Here is a 26644-nt window from a genome sequence, read left to right as displayed (position 1 = left end):
CTAGCCCTGCAGGCCTCGGTTTGTGGGGGTCTGGTAGCTCGGGCATGTTTTCGTTGGGCCGAGAAGCTCCTGGATGATTCGGTAGATGTTGGTTCTTCTGGGGGTCAGGAGTTAGCCGACTTGGACATGGGTTCATCCTTTTTGTCTGAGGCTTTTATGATTTGTTGCCTACTTCAGACAAAAAAATATGGTTGTGGGTCTCTGCCACTTAAGGGAGCTATGCTCTTTGGAGAAGATTTGGACAAGTTAGTGTGAGGTCTTAGTGATACCAAGGTTCTATGGCTTCCAGATTTTCGGTTCAAGGCAGGGGCCAGAACTAGTTCCTCTCGGGGACGGTTTAGGGAGGCTCAGCGGTATAGGCCGGGCAGATCGAGTGGGACCTACCCCTAGCTGTCTGTCCAATTTAGATTGTAAGCTCTGTTGAGCAGGGACTGTCTTTTCATGTTAATTTGTACAGCGCTGCATAAGTCTAGTAGTGCTATAGAAATGTTTAATAGTAGTAGGACCTCTAGGGGTCGGTTTTTCCAGCGCACACAGTTCTTTCGTGAGAGTCGTCGCGGAGAGCGTGGCTTTTCCGCGGGAGGTTAGTATTCAGGCCACAATTCCCAATGAAGGTGTGCGGGCTCAGGCTCTGGTGCATGTTGGGGCTCGGCTGAGTCTGTTTTACCAGAGTTGGGCCCAAATCAGGTCAGATCAGTGGGTTCTCAAGGTGTTTCGAGGCGGATGTGCGCTGGAATTCGAAAGCTGTTCTCCCGAAGTGTTTCTGGAATCCCTCTGTCGGTCTTGGAGCAAGAGGGCAGCAGTGAGGGACACTCTGCGGTGGCTGCTCGCGTTGGGAGCCGTGGTTCCTGTTCCTTCAGATCAGCAACACTCAGGGTGCTATTTGATCTATTTTGTGGTCCACAAGAAAGAGGACACTTTTCGTCCCATTTTAGATCTCAAAAGGGTCAATGCGGCACTCAAGGTGCCCTCTTTCCGGATGGAGACGTTGCGGTCGGTCACTGGTGCGGTCAGGAAAGGAGAGTTTCTCACTTCCCTGGATTTGACGGAAGCTTATCTTCACTTTCCTTTGTGCAGCCTTTTGGTTCCAAGTTACAGGGTCCGATTTGTCGGTTCCTTGCAGAGAAGGCGCCGACGGCCCGTACTTATCGTCAGGTCCTGGGCCTGATGGCGGCGACCATAGAGGTAGTTCCGTGGGCCAGGGCGCACATGCGTCAGGTACAGTCAGCTCTGCTCAGTCGTTGGTCCCCTCTGTCGCAGGACTTGGAAATGTGTTGTCCGCTGTCGGTGGCCCCTCGTCTCAGTCTCCGCTGGTGGCTCAGTCCGCGCAATTTGGGAAAGGAATGCCGTTGGAGTCCCCACAGGGGCTGGTAATGGTCACGGATGCCAGTCTGCAAGGTTGGGGGGCACATTGTCTCAGTCAGGTAGCTCAAGGCCGGTGGTCTCGGGCAGAAGCAGAGTGGTCCATCAACCGGCTGGAAACTCGGGCCATTCGGGTGGCGCGCCAGGCCTTGACGTCGGTGGTTCGCCACAAGGCAGTCCGAGTGCTCTGTGACAATGCCATGGCAGTAGCATATGTCAACCGTCAAGGGGGGAACAAAGAGCCTTGGCGGCGCAGTTGAACTCATCTTCAGGCTCTCTTGGCAGCGCATGTGGCCGGGGTAGGTCACATAGATGCAGATTATCTCAGCAGGCACACTCTAGATCCCAGAGAGTGGTCTTTTCTTCGGTCAGTGTTCCAGTGAGTTGTGTCGGTCTGGGGACTTTCGGTGATCTTAGGGCAACGGCTCGCTATGCGCAAGTTCAGAGATTTTTTTTTTTCAGTCGCTGAAGAGACCCTTGAGCGGAGGAAATCGACACTCTTCTGTTGCCTTGGCTTCGGGAGTGACTGTATGTGTTTCCTCTGTGGCTGTTAGTCGGTCGAGTAATATAGCGCTTCGAACATCACTCCGGTCGGGTGATTCTGGTAGCTTCGGATTGGCAGCGTCAACCATGGTATGGAGACCTGGTGCGGTTGGCAGGGGCGGCGGCCCTGCCTTTGTTGGGATCAGTTCTGTGTCAAGGCCCGATAATCATGCCAGATCCGGCTCGGTTTTCGCTTATGGTTTGGCTCTTGAGCGGCACAAGTTGAAGAAGAAGGGGCTTTCGTCCAATGGCTTTGCTACGATGTTGAGTTGCCGTAGACGATCCACTTCCTTGGCGTATGTCCGGGTTTGGAGAATCTTTGAGCACTGGTGTGAAGACCATCGAGTTCGGCCGTTTCACTCTTCGGTGGCGGACGTTTTGGAATTTTTGCACGATGGTGTTGATAGAGGTCTGGCCTTGTCTACACTGAAGGTTCAGGTGGCAGCTTTATCATGTTTTCGTGGGAAGCTTCAGTGAAAGTCCTTCGCGTCTGTGCCTGAGGTAGTGCGTTTTTTGAAGGGTGTTAAGTTGCTGCGTCCGCCTCAGTGACGGATGGTGCCTCCGTGGGATTTGAAGCTAGTTTTGGATGCTTTGATCAGGCCTCCGTTTGTGCCTCTGGTATCGGCATCTTGTAAGGATTTATCTTTAAAGGCGGTCTTGTTGGTGGCGATTACTTCAGCACGGAGTGTTTCAGAGCTTCAGGCTTTGTCTTTTAGGGAACCATTTTTGTCCTTTCTGAGGGAAAGGTTTCGTTGCGGACGGTGCTTTCCTTTTTTGCCCAAGGTGGTTTCCGAGTTCCATGTTAATCAGGTCATCTCTCTGCCAGTGTTGGGTGATATGGCTGGAGATTCGGAGCAGCGTGGTATTGCCAAGCTGGATGTCAGGAGAGTTTTGAGTTGTTATCTCTCTGGAACTCAGGACTTCAGAGCCTCTGACCGTTTGTTCGTTCTTCATGGTGGCCCAAAGAAGGGTGCAGCGGCTCCTAAGGTGACCATAGCACGGTGGTTGAAGGAGGCGGTTGCATCTGCTTACTTGGTGAAGGGTCCTGTGGTGCCTAGGGGCTGGTCTGCTCATTCCACTAGGGGAATGGCAGCCTCGTGGGCGGAGAATAGTATGATTTCTCTGTTAGATATTTGTCGGGCTGCGGTTTGGTTTTCGTTGCATTCCTTTGTGAAGCATTATAGGATTCCTGTGCATGCAAAGGACGAGGTGCGCTTTGGGGCAGCAGTTTTGACCTCTGGCCTTAGTAGGTCCCTCCCATAAGTTAGTTACTGCTCTGGTACGTCCCACGCGTCTTGACCGGTCTGGAGGGTCGCTGAGGAAGGTGAAATTAGATCTTACCTGCTAATTTTCTTTCCTCTAGACCCTCCAGACCGGTCAAGAGCCCGCCCTGTCTGTATTGGAGGCCAGGAGGTGTATTTGTTGGATAATTCTTGGCTGCTGTAAATTGTTGTTTCTCTAATTGCAGACTGTTTATTTCTGTTTTGTGATAGGAGTCCGGGACAGGTGGGGCTCTTCTTTGATAGTCCACCTGTAGAAGCCCAACTGTTTTATCAAAGGCAAAGGAACATGTTTCCGTAAGAGCAAGCGGAAGATGTTTCTTGTTTTTGCAGTTTACTGTGACCACGTACAGGGTTGCTAGTTGTTGTTAGTGTTTTTTGTTTCTCTGCTTTGTCAGGGGTATACTGGCTAGTGGAGGTTCTGCACAGGTTATATATACAGGCTTCAAAAGCTTAGTGTTTTCTCAGTCTCCCTCTGCTGGTAGGAGGACATAACCCACGCGTCTTGACCGGTCTGGAGGGTCTAGAGGAAAGAAAATTAGCAGGTAAGATCTAATTTCACCTTATTCGCAGTAAAGAATACATACATACAGAGTATCATCATACAACTGAAGTCACAGTGTATTTTACATTTTCTCCCCGCTTCCCATCTTCCTCCCTTCATCACTTTCTATTCTATGGTTTCAACGTTTTAATGGAGAAATTATGTGATGAGACTCCATATCAAAACAGTATTATTATTTTATATAAAAACTCATACTAATAGATCTATCATGCAAACATTCACAATTTTAGCCTCCTCCACGTGCTTTCTATGTCAGTCATTTTTGTTACTGATATATGCAAATAATAACCAAGTACCATACAAGACACCAGCACCTTTGGCCATTAACAGGTATCAAATTCAACACGTTTAAACCATCATAACAGTTTTCCCCCTCCTCCTCCTCCCCACACCATTAAGTACATACATATACCTATAGTGACTAAATCTAACTCTAAAGTTCCCAATGCATCTAAAACTCTAATGATCCCCAACGGCACTCCATGACTCAAATAACCACAAGTCATTTCCCAACTAACCAAAAATTCCCATCAGGGCATCAACAGACATTGTCCTCAAATGGTCTAAAGTCTCGTCCCCACCAAACCTCCCAACCCCCCCCCGCCCCCCCCCCCCCCCCCCGAGTTTCCATGGTGTGCTGTCAACAATTAAGAATTCTACTACGCGCTACCGGGGTTAATGAATCCCAGAAAGGCGACCACCTCCGACAATAAACATCCCCTTTGGGTGAGGCCAGGTCTCCCACCCCCCTACGTTCTAATGCACATAAGGAAATCATTCTAGACCTCCATTGCTGATAAGTGGGGGCGGTACTACTTAACATTTCTAAAACGCTACTAGAGTTATGCAGCGCTGTACAGTTTAACAAAGAAGGACAGTCCCTGCTCAAAGGAGCTTACAATTTAATGGACAAAATGTGCAGACAATCCAATTGGGGCAGTCTAGATTTCCTGAATAGAGGTATAATGGTTAGGTGCCGAAGGTGACATTGAAGAGGTGGGCTTTGAGCAAGGATTTGAAGATGGCCAGGGAGGGGGCTTGGCGTTTGGGCTCAGGAAGTTTATTCCAAGCATAGGGAGAGGCGAGGCAGAAAGGGTGGAGCCTGGAATTGGCGGTGGTGGAGAAGGGTACTGAGAGGAGGGATTTGTCCTGTGAGCGGAGATTTCGGGTAGGAGCGTAAGGGGAGATAAGGGTAGAGAGGTAATGAGGGGCTGCAGATTGAGTGCATTTGTAGGTTAGTAGGAGAAGCTTGAACTGGATGCGGTACCTGATCGGAAGCCAGTGAAGTGACTTGAGGAGAGGGGTGATATGAGCATATCGGTCCAGGCGGAAGATAAGACTTGCAGCAGAGTTCTGAATGGATTGAAGGGGGGATAGGTGGCTACGTGGGAGGCCAGTGAGGAGTAGGTTGCAGTAGTCAAGGCGAGAGGTAATGAGAGAGTGGACGAGAGTTTGGGTGGTGTGCTCAGAGAGGAAAGGGCGAATTTTGCTGATGTTATAGAGAAAGAAGCGACAGGTCTTGGCTATCTGCTGGATATGCGCAGAGAAGGAGAGGGAGGAGTCGAAGGTGACTCCGAGGTTGCAGGCAGATGAGACGGGGAGGATGAGGGTGCCATCGACTGAGATAGAAAGTGGAGGGAGAGGAGAAGTGGGTTTGGGTGGAAAGAGAATAAGCTCTGTCTTGACCATGTTCAGTTTCAGGTGGCGGTTGGACATTCAGGCAGCAATGTCGGATAAGCAGGCCGATACTTTGGCCTGGGTATCCGCAGTGATGTCTGGTGTGGAGAGATAAAGCTGGGTGTCGTCGGCATAGAGATGATATTGGAAACCATGAGATAAGATCAGGGAGCCCAGGGAAGAGGTGTAGATTGAAAAAAGAAGGGGTCCAAGGACAGATCCCTGAGGAACTCCGACAGAGAGCGGGATGGGGGTGGAGGAAGATCCATGAGAATGTACTCTGAAGGTACGGTGGAAGAGATAAGAGGAGAACCAGGAGAAGACAGAGCCCTGGAACCCAAATGAGGAATGTGCGGCAAGAAGTAAATTATGATTGACAGTGTCAAAAGCGGCGGATAGGTCAAGGAGGATGAGGATGGAGTAGTGACCTTTGGATTTGGCAAGGAACAAGTCATTACAGACTTTAGTGAGTGCCGTTTCTCAAGAATCAGAGAGGTGGGGTAATGGGAGGGACCCATCACCACCAGGTTTAGCACTCTTGGGCTCTATGGATTGACCTCAGCAAATCCTAGTCTTCTGTTCCCAAGAAAAAAGGGAAATTGGACCCAAAATGCTGTTGCCCACAATGTCCCCCATACTCTTTCTGTGTTCCACCAGGAGTCTAGGTCTACAGCTTTCCTAGGAGCGGCCTAGTTGCTGCACCAGCCTACACGTCTGCTCCGTCTGCTGTAGACAGAGAAATACTAGGGAGCTGAAAGCAGCACCAGCCTGCTGTGAGGGGAGTAAAGTCATCTCTGAGCTCCATCTGCTGGCAGGGGGACATAACCCACTTGTTGGACTGTCTGGCACAGACAATAAGAAAGCAAGTTGGGTTTTTTGGAGGTTTTTTTTTTTCATGTTCCTGCATGGAAGACATTGCACTACAAACTTTGAAGGATTCAAAGTGGAACCTGAAGTTGCTTCTGAAACAAAACACCCAGAATTTGTTTTATTCTCAGGCTGCATAAATTTTCCAATATCACAAGCCTAGTCTGTCTTAATAGCACTTTGGGTGGCTTTACTTGTGTAGAGAGGCAGAGTGAAATGTAGAAACTAAGGGGTCAATATACAGCCAACTACATTATGCTTGGAAATTCAATGCCAGGCAATGTCCAGGCTTTGGCATTGAATTTCTGGGTTTCCGGAGCTGGCTAATCCATAGCTGATTAAGTGAGATATTCAGCACTTAACCAGCTATGGGCATTGAATAAAGATGGGACTTGCTTTTATGCTGGCCTGGTTATGCAGTTACCATGGCTGATTATGTGCTGAATATCGGCACTTAACCAGCCAAGTGCCTGCTCTGCCCCTAGAATGTGCCCAGAATAACCAGTTTTGAATTGTTTTAAATTAGGCGCTAACTGGTTAAGTTACTGAAAATAACCAGTTATCCCTGAACAGGCGATTTAACCAGCTAGGAGCTTTTTCTGGCCAGTTAAATAGCTTTAAATATTGACCTCCAAGTTCCTATCTTTACAACATCATATTAAAAAAAATACATACAAGAGGGGTGACCTTTAAAACAGATGCCTCCATTTACTGAAACTCCCTCTGTTGCTGTTGATGGTCTCTTACCTTTTTCTATTTGCTTCCTCCTCTAGCAACAAATCAGTATTCTGCAGCTCTTCACTACTATCTGCAGGCAGGAGCAGTGTGCTCGGATTTCTTCAATAAAACTATACCGCCTGATGTGTACACTGACCAGGTAAGCCTGCCTAAGTCTGGATTCATTATTGATTATCCTGATTTGTAATACACATACTACTGTCACACAGCACCGTGCAGACACATATTTAAAGAGGGAACCCTAGTCTTGGAAATTACAGTCTAGACAGGACACACAACCAAAACCAAGAGATTCTGAGTTAAAATGACAAGGCCATGATAGGGAAAATCGATAGTAGTAGCTATAGCAGTGATTGAGTAAAACTGTAAGGAATAACGTAGGAGTTTATTATTTCAGTTTATATACCATCTTGCTTGTGAAACTTGAGGCTATTTGCAACATAATTCACAAAATATCATCATAAAGTAACATCCAGTCCCCTGACAAACACCAAGCTCACTCAGTTAATCAAAGCCATGTTTTTCATAATTTTCAGAAGGTGGCATATTCCTTCACAGCTTTTAACTTGTGGAACAACCCATTCCACAAGGCTGTACCTATGCAGGGGAATGCTCTTATTGGTTCCCTTTAATCTAGCTTGCCATACAGACTCCAACATTGAAAAGTGTGCAGTCAGTGGCAACCCTACCAATAGGCCACCAGAGGCAGGGGCCTCAGGCGACACACTCCGGAAGCAGCACTCTCACCTTTACCTTATTTGTTTCTTTCCCAAAATGCAGCAGTGGCAGCGATTTCCATAGGCAGCACTGCCACCAGCACTGGCCTCTCCTCCCACTGCGGCCCGCCTCTTGACATCACTTCCTGTTTCCTCAGAGGTGGGACACAACAGGGCAGCCTATGGGAATCGCTGCCACCGCCGCCTTTTTAAAAAAACAAAACAAAAAACAACAAGGTAAACACGGGGAAGGGGGAAGATTCTAGGGTGGGGGCAGGCGGCATCTCATCCCTGCCTCAGGCAGCAGATTGCCTCAGGCTGCCCCTGTGTCCAGTCACATAGTATCTCAAATACATTATAAGATAGTTTGACCCCCATATGAAGAAATAAGGTCTTACCCACTAATTTCCTTTCCTTGACTCTCACCAGACCAGCCCAGACATATAGGTTTGTGATTTCCTTTCAGCATATGGAGGCAGAGAACCACTAGTTTGATGACATCATCCTATATCAGGGATTCTTAATCCAGTCCTCAGGACATACATTAACATTGTTTTCACAAATATAATACAATAGTCATATTGTATTATGTTTGTGAAAACAGTGTTAATAAAATTTGTGAATATATTGAGAGAATTATTTTTTATTTATTTATTTTTGTTACATTTCTACCCCACGCTTTCCCACTCATGGCAGGCTCAATGTGGCAGGCAATGGAGGGTTAAGTGACTTGCCCAGAGTCACAAGGAGCTGCCTGTGCCAGGAATCAAACTCAGTTCCTCAGTTCCCCAGGACCAAAGTCCACCACCCTAACCACTAGGCCACTCCTCCACTCATGTGAATAATATTACTGAATATACGTGAGATAAATTTGCAGGCACTGTTTCTATTGTATGCAGATCTATCTCATGCATATTCATTATGGGTATCCAGAAAACCTGACTTGGCTAGGTGTGTCCCAAGGACTGAGTGAACTCCTGCCCTAGAAAGTGTCCTGTGCAGCCTACACCAAGGTCTTCAAGACTAGGTTGAGACCCAGGCAAGAGCCAAGAGGGCCTCAAGTGTTCAATCTCTCCCCCTCCCCCCAAAGAAATACACTATGTATGGTTGTACAGCCAAGAATTCTCCTTGTATCCAGCCTTTATAATAGGTCAGCACTTCTACTTGGACTCTAATGGAATTCAGGACCAGTCCCTTATCCAGGCTTTTCAATAAAAAGACCAAGGGCATTGATATTAATGCAGTAAAGGCTGAAAACTCCTTTTGCTGTTATCAGCATTTGAAACTCTTATGTACGCCAGTGACATGGACTTTTTCCTGACATTCAACAGGGTGGGTATGCCTTTCACCAAATAGCTTTTCCTGTCCAACCAATCTCCTCCAAGAGCTAGTCCTTGACAGAGTGGAGATCCCTTTCCACCAGAAACCTTAGCACATCTCCTATCAACATCCTTAAGATGCCTAAAAAAAAGAAAAGCTGGTAAAAGAATCAGTTGGACCACTAGATGACCGAGTGGTAAAAGGTGTACTCAAGGAAGAGAAGGCAATAGCAGAGAGATTAAATGAATTCTTTGATTTCGTCTTCACTAAGGAAGATATTGGGGAGATACTAGTGCCAGAAATAGTATTCAATGCTGGTGAGTCAGAGAAACTGAAACAAATTTCCTTAAACCTGGAAGATGTGGCAATTTAATAAATTAAAGAGTAGCAAATTGCCTGGACCAGATGGTATACATCCCAGATTACTGATGTAGAACTAAAAAATTAACTTGCAGAGCTGGTGTTAGTAATATGTAATTTATATTTAAAATCGAGCATGGTACCAGAAGATTAGAGGGTGGTCAATGTAACACCACTTTTTAAAAAGGGTTCCAGAGGCAATCAGGAAATTATAGACCGGTGAGCCTAACATCAGTGCCAGGCAAAATGGTAGACACTATTATAAAGAACAAAATTACAGGGCATATACATAGGCATGAATTAATGAGAGAAAGCCAACATGGATTTAATCAAGGGAAATCTTGCCTCACCAATCTACTACATTTCTTTGAAAGGGTGAATAAACATGTGGATAAAGGTAAGTGGCTTGATTTTGTGTTTCTGGATTTTCAAAAAGCATTTGAGTACCTCATGAAAAACTCCTTAGGAAATTAGAAAGTCATAGGGTCGGAGGTAGTTTCCTTTTGTGGATTAAGAACTGGTTAAAAAGCTAGAAAACCGAGAGTAAGGTTAAATGGTTAGATTTCTCAATGGAAAATAATATATAGTGGGGTTCTCCAGGGGTCTGTGCTGGGGACCACTACTTTTTAACATTTATAAATGATTTATTGAGGTAATTAAATTTGCCGATGAAAATAGATATAGGCAGAGCATTGACAGGTTGGAATATTGTAAAACAAATACAGGATATACCCAGAATAGTAGGAGGGGCTAACCTTAGGGAATGTGCGTTTCGCATATTGCATAGGGCTTATTTTACCCAGACACAATTATACAAATCAGGGGGCATCCATACCGCTACCTGCCTGAAATGTCAGAGGGCAGAAAATACGCTATATCATGCGATATGGGCATGCCCTGCAATAAAAAAATACTGGAGACACATAGCTGTATTTCTATCTACAACTGTCAATTGTGATATAGCATTGAACCCTCTATGTCTAGTGCTAGATAAACATGACGCCTTTCCCAGGCTAAACAAAGATAAAGTGGTGTTATGCCGCAAAACATGTCTCATTACCAAGAAATGTATAATGCAGCACTGGACCTCTGCACACCCTCCGACTTTCTGGCATTGGCGGAACCAGGTACACCAATTGCTTACTTGGGAAGCGAGAGAGGCAAAAGGGACATACAAGCGTAAAGAGCGCTTTCTAAAAATCTGGGGGTGTTATCTGGATGGGATGACTCACAGAGGGAGGAGTCGAATTCTTAACACTCTGTAATATTCTTGGGTATCAATTGTGATAACAGAAGACTCATTTATAGGTAAATAGGGGGGGAGGGGGATCTTATGATCAAGATGTGATATTGGTTATAATATATAGCCGAAACTGGAGGATAACAAATGAAAACACATAAGACATTGGAGGTTGATACTATTATACTTTATTATATAAATGATGTTACTCCTTTTCTTTTGTCAATAATATCACAATAATATATCAGCTTGTTGGAGGGGAGGAATGGGGAAGGGAGGGAGGGGAGAAAGGGGAACATGGGGGGGGGGAAAAATTATTACAAAAATGTTGTTGATGATATATTTCGTTGACTGCGATGTATATATACTCATATTGGTGTTGTATAATGGTTTATTATTACGATAATATAATAAAAAAGTTAAAACATAAATTTGCCGATGACACAAAATTATTAAATCACAAGAGGATTGTGAAAAATGAGAAGAGGACCTTATAGTTTATAGTTACTTTCTATACTGCCCTTTCTGACACACAGAACTGGTCAGTGTACAATATAATATCTATAAAAGAAAACAGAAAAGGAACTACAATATCGTAAAGGACAGAAAACAGCCATACAAGAGGATAGGTCCAATCACTTCCAAAAAGCAGACATTAGTAAATAAAATACATCTTAAATTAGGGAATATTACCAGGGAGGGAGTCAGGAGTCATATGCTTGCTCAACTAGCTATTAGAGATGCACCTGTTATTGAACGGAGGACATGTGTTGGAGTGTATGAAATAGTGAGTGTAGCCAAATAGTCTTGAGCACCCATTTTTAATGCTTTGAAAGTAATTAATAGTATCTTATAAGTAATCCTTTGCTCGACGGGTAGCCAGTGTTTTTCCTTGAACAAAGGGATAACATGGTCATACTTTTTTGCATGGTACAACAACTTAATCGCTATATTCTGGATGGACTGTAATTTCCTCAATAATGCGAGTGATAGACCAGAGTAAATGATATTACAATAGTCAAGTTTGGTGATAACAAGAGAGAACAAGGCTACAGAAAGTATCCTGATCAAAAAGATGTCTTACTGAGTGCAACTGCCGGACAGTAAAAAGCAACTCTTGCATAGCTGTGATACTTGTTGGACAAATGAAAGTTTAGAGTTCAACCAGACCCCAAAGTATTTAAAAGAATCAACTGGTGTAATTGACGTTCCAGCTAAGGAAATGGTAGTGTCTAGTTGTGAAAGATAACCAGTAATCTAACATGCTACTGCTTTTTTTTCCTTATTCAAGACCAATCTATGCTCAAATAGCCAATTGAGGCAGCATTCAAACAATTTTGAAGAGGGCCTAACAATGGAGCAAAGGGATTAGTTGGATAGATCAATAAAATGTCATCAGCATGAAAGTGTACAGATATGCCTCTTGACTGAATGAGGACAGCCAGCAGACTTAAAAACAGATTAAATAAAAGAGGGAGAGTATGGAGCCTGAGGAACCTCACAATGTAAAGATTGGTTATCTGAAGAAACCTGAGAAGAGATGACTTATTGAAAGTCCAGTTTAACAGGAAAGATGAGAACCAATTCAAGACAGTCCCAGAGATTCCCAGAGAAGATAAATGAAAGAGAAATGAGTGGTGAATTAGATCAAAGGCATCCGATAAGTCGAGGGATACTGTTAAAACTATCTGATGTTTGTCTAGATGCAAATGTATTTCACTCAGTAAAGCTGTAAAAACTGTCACTGTACTAAAGTGTAACCAAAAGCCCAAATGCCTAGGATGCAAAGCCAGTGTATTTTCAGTGTAAGATGTGAGCTGTGTAAATATGCACAAATTTGATACTGGACGATAGTGGGCAGGTATCGAATGATCTAATACAGGTTTCTTCAAAATTGGGCGGACAACTGCAGATTTCCAAAGCTTCGGCATCTGTCCCACGGTAAGACTATGATTAATGATTATTAGCAGAGAGGAAAGAAAGTCAAGGTTCGCAATCTTTAGCTAAGAAGGAAAGGATCCAAGGGCACAGTGAGTTAGTTTAAGTGTAGAGAGAGTTTTCTGAAGGGACTCTACGGTTTGTATTTGATGCCCAATAAGTGAACTGTCAGGTGTAGATGATAATACCCTCCTCCTCACTACCCTTTCTTAATCTTTGTACATTACGAACTGTATCTGACATCCTGGAATGACTATGTCATAACAAAACTCTGTAAGCCACATTGAGCCTGCAAATAGGTGGGAAAATGTGGGATACAAATGCAATAAATAAAAAATAAATAAGGAAAAAGAAGCAGTGTCAGACCTGTCTGGAGTCAGAGCATACTGTGGTGGTGAGGTGGAAAAAGTTTCTGCAAATCAGAAATTTTAGACAACAAGAATTGATATAGGACTTGAGATGATGGGATAGCATTCAAGAGATTCTTACAAAGGTTTAAGGATTGTTGAAACAAAGTATAGACCTCTTTTGAGACATTAGCAGATTTATTCAATCTTTCAGTATAATAAAGATGCTTAGCTTTTTTCAGCTGAAAATTATAGTCTCTATGCAATCTCTTACAAGTCTGCAGATCTAGTTATTTTAAACTTCTCCACCTTATTTCTGCGCTTATGGTATTGCCTCCGTAAGAGTCACAGATCTGGATACTACCACTTTCCAGCAGATCTCTGAGAAAATTGAAACAAGGCCAGTTGATTGAATGCATCAGTAAGCATAGAATGGTAAGAACAGGTCTGTAAATCCAAGGATTGAGTCTCAAAGTCCTCTAGATGGGAGAACAAGGACTAGGGTATACAAGGTGGGTCAATAGTGGAAAGTTGTCTAACCCAGCACCTGGTGGCCACTGTGTCGAGAGGAGGGAGAAAGAGAAAGAGTAAAATAAATCGCTAGATGATCAGACCATGAAAGAAAAAATCGGTAGGAACAACAAAAGAATTTTCAGGTGTAAGGTCAAGATCTAGAATATGCCCAGCCAAGTGTGAGGAAAAAGATATCCATTGAATGAGATTGAGTTCTGATAACAATTAAAGAAATGGGTTAACAAGCTGATGAAAAGAGCAGTACATATGTATATTAAAATCGCCTAGGATTAGACAGTTTGGAAAAAGTATAGTGGCTTCAGCAATTGCTTGAAAACACGACTCCCATTGAGAAGCAGTTAAAGAAGGTGAACAATAGAAAAATATCAAAAAGTGATGAAGCACCTGCTATCTTTAAAACTTGGACCTCAGTGTAAGCAAAAGGGGAAGAGATTTCTGTGAATGAGAGGCTCATTCAATAGATAAGTCAATTCCCCACCTGCTTTAGAGGCTCAAGACACACTAAAGGCATCAAAACCTGGAGGCAGACAATTTAATAAATAAGGCTTCCCTTCGGTTTTTAGCCAGGCCTGTAAGACATAGCAACTTTGTTCCAGAAGACTGAGTAAATTTTTGAATCAAGAAGGATTTTGAACGAAAGACCTGGCAATTTAACAGAGTTACAGGAATGGTAGTTGTGGTGGACCGAGGGACACTAGGAATGCTATTTGTAGAGTATGAACATACTACTACTACTACTTAACATTTCTAAAGCGCTACTAGGGTTACGCAGCGCTGTACAATTTAACATAGAAGGACAGTCCCCGCTCAAAGAGCTTACAATCTAAAGGACAAGCAGGGGCAGTCAAAATGGGGCAGTCTAGATTTCCTGAACAGAGGTATAAAGGTTAGGTTCCAAAGGCGACATTGAAGAGGTGGGCTTTGAGCAAGGATTTGAAGATGGGTAGGGAGGCCCTATTGGCTCTTACACCTGGTGGTCTAATGGAATCTTGGGCAGAAAGCGATCCTCAGTTGCTCCTGGCCTTTCCAACACAACCACTCAAAATGGTAACCCCTAAGTGGTATTCCTGTTGTACTAGCAGTCGAGGGTCATGTTTCTGTATAAGGAAACATGAGTACTAGCAGTAATACCACAAGATCAGCACTGGGGCACCATTGACCAACATACTGAGGAGACCTCTGGTGAGATGGGGGCATTGGACGACGTCCCCATAGGACCAGGATGGGTAACTGTAAGGGGCCCCCAGAGAGGTTGGTACTTAACTTGAAATCCAAGCACACTGAGCCAATAGGTAAACAGAATACCTATCATTAATAGTTTCCTCAAATCAGACATCATCTTGACTGATTATAGCTTCAAATATGTACTAAACAGGTTTACAACGCAGTGCACACCAAGGAACAAGCAGTTCCTGTTTAGGAGTAGGTTGCGGTCATGTGACTGGAGAGGCTTGTGGCTCACTATTGCAGTAAGATAGATCAATGACAAGCTCTCTCAGAAGCAGTAATACCGGCAACAAAGCAGATAGCACACACTACTATCAGATTAGGAGACTGGGCATCCAAATGGCAGATGACATTTAATGTGAGCAAGTGCAAAGTGATGCATGTAGGAAAGAGAAACTATAACTACATGATGCAAGGTTCCACACTAGGCATCGCCACCCAGGAAAAAGATCTAGGTGTCATAGTTGATGGTACATTGAAACCCTCTGATCAGTGTGCAGCGGTGGCTAAGAAAGCAAATATAAATTATTAGGAAAGGAATGGAAAACAAAAATGAGAATATTATAGTGCCATTGCATCGCTCCATGGTTCTGCTGCACCTCAAATACTGTGTGCGGTTCTGGTTACCACATTTCAAAAAAGATATAGCTGAATTAGAAAGGATACAGAGAAGGGTGATGAAAGGGTTATGAGGAAAGGCTAAAGTGGCTAATATGGCTGCAGTGAGATAAGATAGAGATCTTTAAAATGGTGGAGTGGAACGGGTAGTCGTGAATCATTTGTTTACTCTTTCCAAAAATACTAGGACTAGGGGGCACATGATGAACCTACTGAGTAGTAAATTAAAACAAATTGGAGAAAATATTTCTTCACTCAATGTGTAATTAAACTCTGGATTCATTGCCAGAGAATGTGGTAAAAGCAGTTAGCTTAGTTGGGTTTTAAAAAGGTTAAGCCATTATTAAGATGAACTTGGCAAAATCCACTGCTTATTTCTAGGATAAGCAATAAAATCTGTTTTACTTTTTTGGTATCTTTCCAGGACCTTGTGACCTGGATTGGCCTCTGTTGGAAACAGGATACTGGACTTGATGGACCTTCGGTCTCTTCCAGTGTGGCAGTGCTTATGTTCTTATGATCTGCATACCACGGCCTCATGGGTTAGTCTGGTGCCATGAGGATCATCAGCCTGGAATAATTCTCTGTCCTCTTTAGAACTCTACTTACGAGAGACCATAGCGGAAATACATAAACAAGACTGCCTTGGGGCCGTAATTGTATCAGAGTGTTTAGACTAGCTGACCCTGGCTGCCTTCTGCAACTGAAGAAACCGGTCACCCTGGTGCTCCTCTGGTTTGTTGTCAGATCTGTCCATGGTTCCCCCTGTGGGCACACAGTAAGGGCAAAGGCCAAATTTTCCAGAAGCCCTTGCCCAGATCCATGATACTTCTGCTCAAAAAGTCTGCCTGAACATTCTCCACTCTGTTGTGTATGCTGCCAATAGAGCGGAAAAGTGTTTTCTGCCCATGCCATCAGAAGTGTCACCTTGCAAGCATCTAGGCACTCCTGTTCTCCCCTGTCTATTTACATAGACTACCATTGTCATCTGATAATACATGAGGCAGCATCCCCTTGGATCAACCGAAAAAAGGATTGACGTGCTCTTCATTGCACTCTGGTTTCTAGCTGATTTATCAGTCATTTTGCCTCTGTTGCAGACCAGTGGGCTCAGTCCCTAGCCACTCAGGCTGATGTTATCTTGATCTATGCTGAGGACTCCAGAACCAAACCTTTGGATGAGTTCCCATCCTGAAACCACCAGGACAGGTTGGCTGTAGTATCTTCACGTACTGATAGTCTCACAAAGTAATTCTGGGAGTGTGCTGACCAAAAGGAAAGAAGAGCCTTTTGCAAAGGTGTCATATGGGCTTTTGGTCTTGAGACAAGTTTTAGAACAACCACTGTAGATCACAGATCACAGGACCTGAAGGTAGTCCTGGGTATCCATGAACACAGTGACCTGCAATTCTGAGACTGCAACTACAAGATCATTTCTTTTGTTCTAAAGACCTTCACTTTTTTTGTGTCTAACACAGCACCCAGGTACTCCAGGGAACAAAAAAGATTCAATATGCTCTTGGCAAAATTGATCACCCATGTGGCCGGGGCCAGTTTTAGACATGGTGGAGGCCCAGGGCAGAAATTAAAGAGGGGGCCCCTGTTCCCCCCCCCCCCCCCCCTCCCAATCTCCCTACCTGCATTGCTAGTACATGCTCTAGGTATCTCATCTCAGAGGGGCCTCAGCTTGGCAATCGTCCTCAAAAGCTGCCTCCGGCTGTCCCGAAGCTTTCCCTCTTTGCCGCAATCCGCCCAGGTAGAAACAGGAAATTGCTTCAGAGGGGCAGATCGTGGCAGAGAGGGAAAGCTTTGGGGCAGCTGCAAGGCAGTTTGTGAGAATGGCTGACGCGCTGGGGCCCCTCTAAGAAGGGAAGTCATTTTTAAAAAAGATTGGAAAGGGATGAGGAGACGGTTTGTGGTGGAGAGAAGGGGAAGAGATGCCTGGACAATGGGGCACCCTGGAGCTGTGGGGTCCAGGGTAGCAGCCCAGTTTGCACCCCCCCCACACACACACACACACTATTGCCAGCCCTGCATATGGCATTAGCAGCTTGACTGTCCTCCCAGAACCTCACCCATGTCAACCAATTGTCCATATATGGGTGGACTGAAACATTTTCCTTATGGAACGTGGTTTGCACCACCCACTATTATTTTGGAAAATGGCCTCTTGAGCTGTAGCTTACATGAATGGAATGGCCCAAATCTAGAATTGCTAGTAGGACAGTGTACATGAGGAACCTATGTTGTTCTTCCTTGTTAGAAATGTGGAAGTTAACCTGTGAATTCCAGAGAAGTCAGAAACTTTCTGAGTCTGATAGCAACCATCATGAATGAGAGGGTCTCCATCCAGCAATGAGGCATCCTCCATACACGATTGTCCTGCTTTAAGTCTAAGATGGGATAGAAGATCCCTTTCTTTTCAAGGAACACTGAAGTAAATTGAATACTTTCCACAACCCCTCTCCTTTGGGGAAACTGGCACTACTGTGCCTATTCCTTACCGACCTGGTGTAGAGATTTTCTGCCAGTCCTCAGGGCACCCCAGTTGGTGTTTTCAGGCTATCCCCATTGATATCGCTGTCCTTTATGATCTTTTCCAATTCATGACGGAACAGAAGCCTGCCAAGGAAGGGCTTACCTGTGTGCACCTTAGACTCTGCATCAGCTGACCAGTTCTGAAACAACAACAAATGTCATCCAGCCACCATAGTAACCATAATCTTGACCAACATCTGAATTAAATCATACAGCATATCCACTAGGAATATCAATCCTGCCACCTGGCAAGCTGCTTCCTAGATGCCCATTGTGGATTCTTTAGTACTAAAGCAAAGAAAGGAAAAGAAAAATCCCCTGTGAACCAACAATAAAATGAAAAAGGAAGTAGGGGCGGATCAGTTCAAAACCAACACAAAGGAGATACTGTTTAAAAAAATCTTTATTGTATAGATGATGCAGATTTGCATTTCAGCATAAAGGCGCCTACCTCAGAAATCGACAAATCAACGCCATTGTCATCTTTGTATTGATTTGTCATCTCCTCAGGCAGGTGCCTCTGCACCAGAAAGCATATCTGCATCAAGTCTATATAATAAAGACTTTTTAACAGTATCTCCCTTGTGTTGGTTTTGGACTGGTCCTTCCCTATTTCTTTTTTTGATTTTTTTGGACTGTTTAGTATCCCCATCCAACAGTTGCTTCCACTTATCCTTTGCACACAGCTGTCTGGAGGAACAGAGTTGAAATCTCAAAGGACAGCTTCAGTAGCGCTTCCATCCATCTATCCTGTGGGTCCTTCAGAGCCAAACTTCCTTCGACTGGAATGGTGGTTTTCTTGCTAACCTCTGACTCCAGGGCATCCATCTTAGGTAGTCGTACCATCTTCTCCTCTAAGATAGTAAGTTACAGCCTGCTTATTAACTGACTGACCTTCAACCCCATGTACAGAGATTCCCATTCAGCCATAGAGGTGTATTTTCAAAGCACTTAGACTTACAAAGTTATGTAGTAACCTATGGAACTTTGTAAGTCTAAGTGCTTTGAAAATGAGCCCCATCGTCACCTTCCTGATTGCTCTGTGAATCGAGACAGCTTTAGCCTGGTTCCTGGTTCTTTCCAGCAGAAGATTCTAGGAGGAGCTATGCTGTCCAGTGTGTTCTCTGACATTCCCAAGGTTGTCATGGCCTGGGTGATTAGAGATGGTAACTCTTCTCTCCTGAAAATGCAGACAACTGTCGAGTCTTCTGCAGACAGCTCTCATCTTCCAGGAGTTCTCTTGCAGTGTCATTGTCTTCAGTGTTCCCTCTTCCCAGAGCAATTCCTTAGACCACTGAGCCTCTGGACCCCTTCAGCTTCCATAATTTTTCTGATTCCCAAAGGGGTCACTTATTCAACACAAGAGCTCCTGGAGCCCACAACAGGAGACGAGCCCTTCTACAAACAGAACTCCTGGTGCCTTGGTAAAATAAACTCTGAGGAAAAGGCCAAGCCAAACTCTGCTTCTTTACCATGACCCAGCAAATGCTACCCTTAGCATTCTCTAGCTTCCCGTGGTATTCTCTAGCTGCTGTGGAAGCATTTTCGAAGGAACAACCAAGTCAGAATTGAGACATCCTGCTCGTAACATGCTAAGTTTTAAAATACATGAGAACATCCAAAATGAAAAGCTATTTTCCAAAATAAAATATACAAATTATGAACACCAAAAAAACAGGGACAAAGATGTCTGGCCATTTGTACAAAAATGGCCATAGAGGCATCCCTACAGATCATAGGGGCAGCCTGTAGTCAGTGCAGTGGACTTTAATTCCAGGCTCCCAGGTTCATATTCCACTTCAACTCTGGTATTGTAAATGGTGAGCCCTCCAGAGACAGGGAAATACCTACTGTACCTGAATGTGCACCACCTCGATGGCCCTCAGGCTTGCAGGTGTCTTTAGTATTTAGTTACAGTAGGTATATCTTTGGTTCTGGAGGCCTTACAATTGAAAGGTTTAAAAAGAGTTGAAGTGGGATTTGAACCTAGGTCCCTTGGTTTACAGTCCGCTGCACTGACAACTAGGCTACCCTTCAGATATTTCAGGGGTGAGGGAGGGGGGCGGTAACCACTGGGGGATTCATGAGGGGTCATGCCTTAATCCCTCCAGTGGTCAGCTGCTCAATCAGAGCAACTTTTTGTACCCTGGACATGATTGAAACAGGTCTAAATAAAAACATCCTTCTTTTTAGACTTGGACATTTCTTCCTGTTTGATTATCGCAGTTGGACGTCCTCATTTTGGGCCCTCCCTAGTCCCACCTAAAACATGCCCCACAACACACCCCCTTGCCATTTGGACACACTGCAGTGTAATAGATCCAGATTCTTTTGTTCCAAAATTGCAATTTGGATGTTTTGGGCAGATGGACAATTTGGGGGGCATTTTGAGTCATCCATCTACTTTGAAAATGATCGTATGGTGTCTCAACTGTGTGGTCCTAGCTCCTCCTACCCCACCCCACTCCAATCATATCCCCTCCACAGTTTGCCATGAGGAAGCCTCTTCTTAAAATTGCACAGCTCATCCTGGAGCTGGCACCTCCTGTGAGGTCTTTCCAAACCATGCACATGCTGTCAGAGCATCCTTCCTGTTTGTTCACTGTGGGAAGGTCTTTGGAAACATTTACAGTCTTTGCCTGTTTTATTCCCTCACAGGCTACAGAGCCTTATTGGGCTTGGCTTGTTCAGCTGTTCCTAGGTTCGACACATGAGTCCTCCACGCTGCACTTCGGTGCCTGTTCCTACTCCCCTCAGCCTAATTCCAAATCAGCTGCTTCAGTTTTTTTTTAGTTTTATTGTTTTTCCTTATTTTTTGGGGCTGCAACTCCAGCAGTCCAATAGGTTCAAGCCCTCTTGTGTGGCCCTAGACTCTTGGAGAAAACAATCCCAAAGTACCAACACCCTGAGAAATCTCCAGATTTTCCTTTGCTTTCAGATGCATGGGCATGAATGCCTACCATCTGCTGGAGATGGAGAAATACTGAGCAAATGAAAGATGCACATGAGTTTATACAGGGTTATGCCATCAAACTAGTGGTTTTCTGTCCCCATCAGATGGTAGGTGTAAACCCATGTATCTGGAGAGGTTGGAGGGATGACGAGGAAAACATCATTTAAGAAAACATCCAGTGAAGTGGATGAAGGATTTTTTTATATTTATTTGAGACAGATTGCACCTGAAAAGCAGCTTCTAGTCTCCATTGGCTGTCTTTTCACAGCTATTTTCCTTGCCACCAGGGTGGGAGGGGTCATGAAGAGAGTGGAACACCATGATGAAAAATTTAAAATTTCCTCATTGCTCTGCTAGAAACCAGTGATATGTCAGCAAGGGAAAAACATGATCAGCCATTTCCAGTACCCCAGTCAAGCTGGCTGCAATTTTTTTAATAGTTAGACTCGGTAAAGGGATTTCTTAGGTAAAGCATGAATTAATCAGGTTTCCCTGACTCAGATATGGTTGAACTTGTTTTATGTGCCACAAGTAATAAAATACTGATCTCACCAACAGAAATCTGAGCAGCCTCAAAAGATAGACTGCATCTAACCAAACACATTTTATGGTGTACAGGAGCCTCAACTGTCAAGCCATATACTGTTCTCATGATATAAAAACTACATTTCTGAAATACCAGGGGATAGCTTTAAGCTGACATCTGAAGGTCCAGACACGTGAAATAGATTACGAAATCCAGCTTTTCCTTTGTACCAGTTTGTGCTCCGATTAACTGAATTCATAGTTTCTTCAAGCACTAGCTACTCATACTTTGTGTAACTTTACAAATCCCTCCTGAGAACAGATTTCAAGGTTCTTTCCTCCCTCCCCCCTTTTTGTTTATGTCTAGGTGATTAAAAGGATGATAAAGTGTTGCTCTCTGCTTAACTGCCACACACAGGTGAGTATATCCAGATGCAATCAGCTAGATGTTGTGACCAGTAATATTTAACAGCAAGATGTACTTTTTTTCAAAATGGGAGAGGAAAGTGGGAATGAGAACCAGGATATCCAAAGACAGGACCACAGAAGTAATTCAGTGAAGCAAGACTTATTGGAAAACAAAGTGACTCTACCAGAAACCAGAATTTCCTCAAGTGTCCCACATTTAGGCCATAGGAAGTGTGGATAGACATTGTACTGTATGTAATCTGTGTCTCGAGTCCACTGTTTTTACCCATCCAATCATTTTGTTTGAAACATACATCTGACTGTAATACTGCCTCCGTCCTCTATATCATTCAATGCCCATGTCCTCTCTTATACGTGGGAAAAACTATCAGAGCCATCAAAAGGCGTATCATAGAGCACAGAAGCTGTATTAACAGAAAAGTAGAATCTACACCTCTAGTCCAACACTGACATACAGCTAACCATACTGTAGCAGATTTACGTTTCATTGTGCTCAGAACCTTTACTAAAAAAATGGAGAGGTGGTGACTTTCATAAACTCTTGCTACAAGAAGAACAGAAATTGATCTTTGATTTAAACACACACAGCCCCCATGGTCTCAACAATGAGATTGATTTCCGTCCATTCCTTTGATTTTTTTTTTTTTTTTTTGCACCAATCCCCAAATAAATCTGTATTACAAGCACTTTTAGCGCTTTGCATAGGCTCAATCCTGATGCATCAATTTTTAACAATATATGAGGGGTATTCTGAAAACACTTTATACAAAGGCATCAACTTAAAAAATTTTCCACTATTTTATTTTTTTGTTGTTTCATAGTGAGACAATACACGTCTTGCAATTTTAGTATACTTCGATTGATCTTCTTTACCCATTATTTATCATCTATTGTTTTAGAGGTTAAAGTACCGTAGATATACTTGCAAGCATTTACTCATTTTCTGATGTATTCCACTGTAATCAATTTTTGCTAAACATTTTATATATGTCACAAAGTTATGAGCCACTGTATGATACTATTACTAACAATTGTATATTTAAGTGTGTTACATGCATTATTTTTTACTATATATGTTCCCTTCTTTACGCATTTTATTTATTTGTTTCATTCGGACAGTATACATCTTTTAAATTTTACAAATTTCCGTTTATTGTTTATTTACTATATATGCACTGTATTCTTATGAATATGCCTCCGTCAAATGATGTTCAGCAACACTGTTGTTTATCTTTTCGTTGTATCCATCGTTAATATCATTGTTCATTCCAGATACATAATTCTATGTATTGTTTACAGCTTTTTTTGTTCAATCGATTTATAATTTTCATTTTTTAATTTTACATTTATCATAGATTATATATTTTGTATTTTCTATATGTATGACTATCATTTTACGCTTTGTTTTACACACAATATAATCAAATTTGTTAATCTCAATAATTATCATTATTAGTTTGTGAATAATTTTCTTCCATAGTCCCAACTTAATGTCTTTCCATACGCAATTAAAATACAACTGACAATTTTTATCCTCACGCAGTATTCCCCATAATTATTCTAATGAGTAACACAGTTTATTCAATTGATTAATTATTTTTCTTCCCAGCTTTTAAAATATATCGGTTCCAATTCCATTGTTCCATTTTTTTCCGCTCACAAGGTATTTACATCATTTCACTGTTAGAGACTATAAGATTCAGCACAGAAGATTTTCATTTTCAAGATATATGCTCATGTTTTAATTCAAAAGAGAACGATTTTATGAAGAATACGAAAATAATCAGAAGAGATCTTATTGGAGACCTCAGCAGAGAAAAAGAATTCCTGTTTGCTACCGGTGTGGACAGTATGGGCATATTAGCCGATATTGTGAAACCAAGCTGGAAATGCAGGAAGACTTAAGTTTTGAAGATACGGAGAGGTTCTTGAGTCCAGCAAAGCTCAGTCAAAGAAGCTTAAGCCCTGAAAAAGAGAGAGCAAGAAGCCCGAGTCCTGGACGGTGTTATTACGTTTGGTACCCAGTGCAAACCATAGAAGAAAACAAAGAACGGTGCAAAGAACAAGAGCAAGTGGTGGAAGAGGGGCAACAACAATTAGTTGACTTGAATGAACAACCAGTGAGTTTGGAAGAGAAGATGGAAGAAATGGAAATAATGAGAAGAGCAAGTAATAGAAGAGCGAAAGGAAGAAGACAGGGTACAAGGCTCTTCAGTTGTTGAGGACTCCAGTTCAGGAAAACTGGAAGAGGATGTTAATGATGAGGAAACTGCAGAAAAGCAGTGTACTTTAGAGTTCTTGGAGATGGATTCTGAAAAAGGAGAGATTCCACCAGTACAAGAGGACACACCTTTGGCCCTGATCGGCTTTGAAGTGAAAAACATAGCCGCTGAGGATGAGGAAATAATGAAATGTTGTCCTGAAGAAACAGATAAATTGTATTAAGAACCAACTGCACTCGTGGTGGAAGAAAAACAAATTATGGAGATTCAGACAAAAACCAGGTTCCCATTGACTGTTAAAGAGAAGAGAAAGAAAAAGAAGAATCAGAGTAAAACTCAGGACAATTTTGTGGTTAACGAAACGATTAAAGAAATTACTATAAAACAAAAGGAATTTGTTCATAGCCAAAGTCGAGTCACTTTTGTTTTCCAATAAATCTTGCTTCACTGAATTACTTCTGTGGTCCTGTCTTTGGATATCCTGGTTCTCATTCCCACTTTCCTCTCTTCTTAAGCTTCTCCGTGGGACCGCTTGAGTTCTCCACGCACGTGGATTCTCTTTTTTTCAAAATATCATTTTTGATAGATTATAAAATGTGTGAGATTATTTTTCAATCATTTAAAACATTGCCTCACCCCTGCACAGTTTTTGTGTTTTTTTGTTTTTTTTTTGTTACATTTGTACCCCGCACTTTTTCCCACTCATGGCAGGTTCAATGCGGCTTACATGGGGCAATGGAGGGTTAAGTGACTTGCCCAGAGTCACAAGGAGCTGCCTGTGCCGGGAATTGAACTCAGTTCCTCAGTTCCCCAGGACCAAAGTCCACCACCCTAACCACTAGGCCACTCCTCCACATTATCACCCCCACCTCAGATGAGGCTGATCTGGCTATATGTGGCCTCATCCAGGATACAACGTATCCTGCCAGCACAGGACACAGTGTATCCCTAACTCCAGATCTAGTACACTTCCTAGCTAGTTGTCACCAGTACTGTAAAAGGGGATACATACTAGTTTATTATTCTAGGAAGGATGACGTTCATTTAGAATTTGAAATTTTCTGTCATAAAAGGCCCTACGTACAGGCCCATTTCCTTGAAGTGTAGCTATGAGATGCACAATCATTTACATGCTTAGTTAAAATTTGCAAGTTATAAGTTGCCACAGTGTTCTGCATACCAGGCTGTGGAAATACATAATAAATAATTTGTTTCAATGCCCCTTTGCATAGCAGCCAGTGAAAACTAAAGCCAAAACTGAAGGTGCCACTGAGCCTCTACCCAAGGGTAACCTAAACTCCCAGGTGGCCCAGTGAGTCTAATGCCTCTCCTCTCCTAGCCCCAGCAGGGAACTAAAAGGTTTAATTCCACCACCACCACCACCACCCCCCCCCCCCCACCTCCACACAAATTCCCACTCTTTAACAATGTACAGGATCAAGTCAAGCATTTTGCCCCCTCCCCTCCATCCTCCCCCCAGCACCCAGACTCACCCCCATGTGGTCCGGAGGTTGTAGAAGCAATCTCCACTCATTCCTGCCCCATTGGCTGCGGCTTCAAAATGGGGCTGACTGATTCCTAGCAGTAGTGTTGGGCAGACTGGATGGACCTTTCAGGTTATCTGCCATCATTTACTATGTTACTATCCAGCTTATAATCGAAAGTGATCACCGGCCATTTCCTGACACAAATCGGGAGATGGCCGGCGATCTGGGAAAAGCGGCGAAATCGGTATAATCGAAAGCTGCTCTTTTTGACAGCATCGCTGCTTTCCCGTCGCCTCGCTGGCGAAAGTTCAAAGGGGCGTGTCGGCAGCGAAGCGAAGGCGGGGCATGAGCAGGTATGGGCGTGGCTACCAGATAGACGGCTTTCGCCGATAATGGAAAAAAAATACGGCGTTAAGCAGTATTTCGCCGGCTTACTTGGTCCTTTTATTTTCACGACCAAGCCTCAAAAAGGTGCCCAAACTGACCAGATGACCACCGGAAGGAAGCGGAGATGACCTCCCCGTACTCCCCCAGTGGTCACTAACCCCGTCCCACCAAAAAAACCCACTTTAAACACTTTTTTTCCCAGCCTGTATACCAGCCTCAAATGCCGTACCCACCTCCATGAAAGCAGAATGTGTTCTGTTCTCCGACAGCCTTTTCCTGCTTGTGATGTGGCTCTGGGGTGAGTGTGACACCTTTTCTGTTATTTGCACTGCAGAGTCACATCAGCAATGCATTGTGGTGGGTGTAGGTATTGGTAGTTGGTAGGCTCTACTCCCTGGTGCTTTCCCCCTGCTTACTGGGTCAGAGTGTGCCCTGTTTTGTTTCCTGTTGTAGTCCATGCGGTAGTGGCCATTTTTGTAAGCCACTTTTAGTTCCCTTTCCTGTGTTATCCACGTTAAAGAACTTAGTTATTACCTTGAATGGTGCTGAAAGAGGGCATTGTACACCATTGTGCCAGCTCTGACCTACTGCTAATCTTAGTACCAGGGGACTCTTTGCCAGTGGGGCATAACCTCTGATCTGAGTAAACGTGCTTATTTCAAGAAAGGACTTTTTCAGAGAGATTAGTCTTCAGGTGTGAACTGGTGTGCCAAAGTTATACAGCAGCAATAAGTCCTAGAGGCTGTATGCAGGTCCCTGGAGCAGTTTTAG

General features: G+C 43.6%; 1 protein-coding gene across 1 annotated transcript in view; it reads left to right on the top strand.

Moving 5' to 3' along the window:
* INTS8 (integrator complex subunit 8) overlaps positions 1-26644 on the top strand; it is a 178326-nt gene that overhangs the window by 135601 nt on the left and 16081 nt on the right. The window contains exons 23-24 of the mRNA XM_030216822.1: positions 7068-7171; positions 21716-21766. Coding sequence (XP_030072682.1) covers positions 7068-7171; positions 21716-21766 — 155 coding nt within the window. The remainder of the gene's footprint in view (positions 1-7067; positions 7172-21715; positions 21767-26644) is intronic.

Source organism: Microcaecilia unicolor, chromosome 1, assembly GCF_901765095.1.
Source record: "Microcaecilia unicolor chromosome 1, aMicUni1.1, whole genome shotgun sequence".
NCBI classification, from domain to species: domain Eukaryota; kingdom Metazoa; phylum Chordata; class Amphibia; order Gymnophiona; family Siphonopidae; genus Microcaecilia; species Microcaecilia unicolor.
This window is presented reverse-complemented; position numbering and strand designations above follow the sequence as displayed.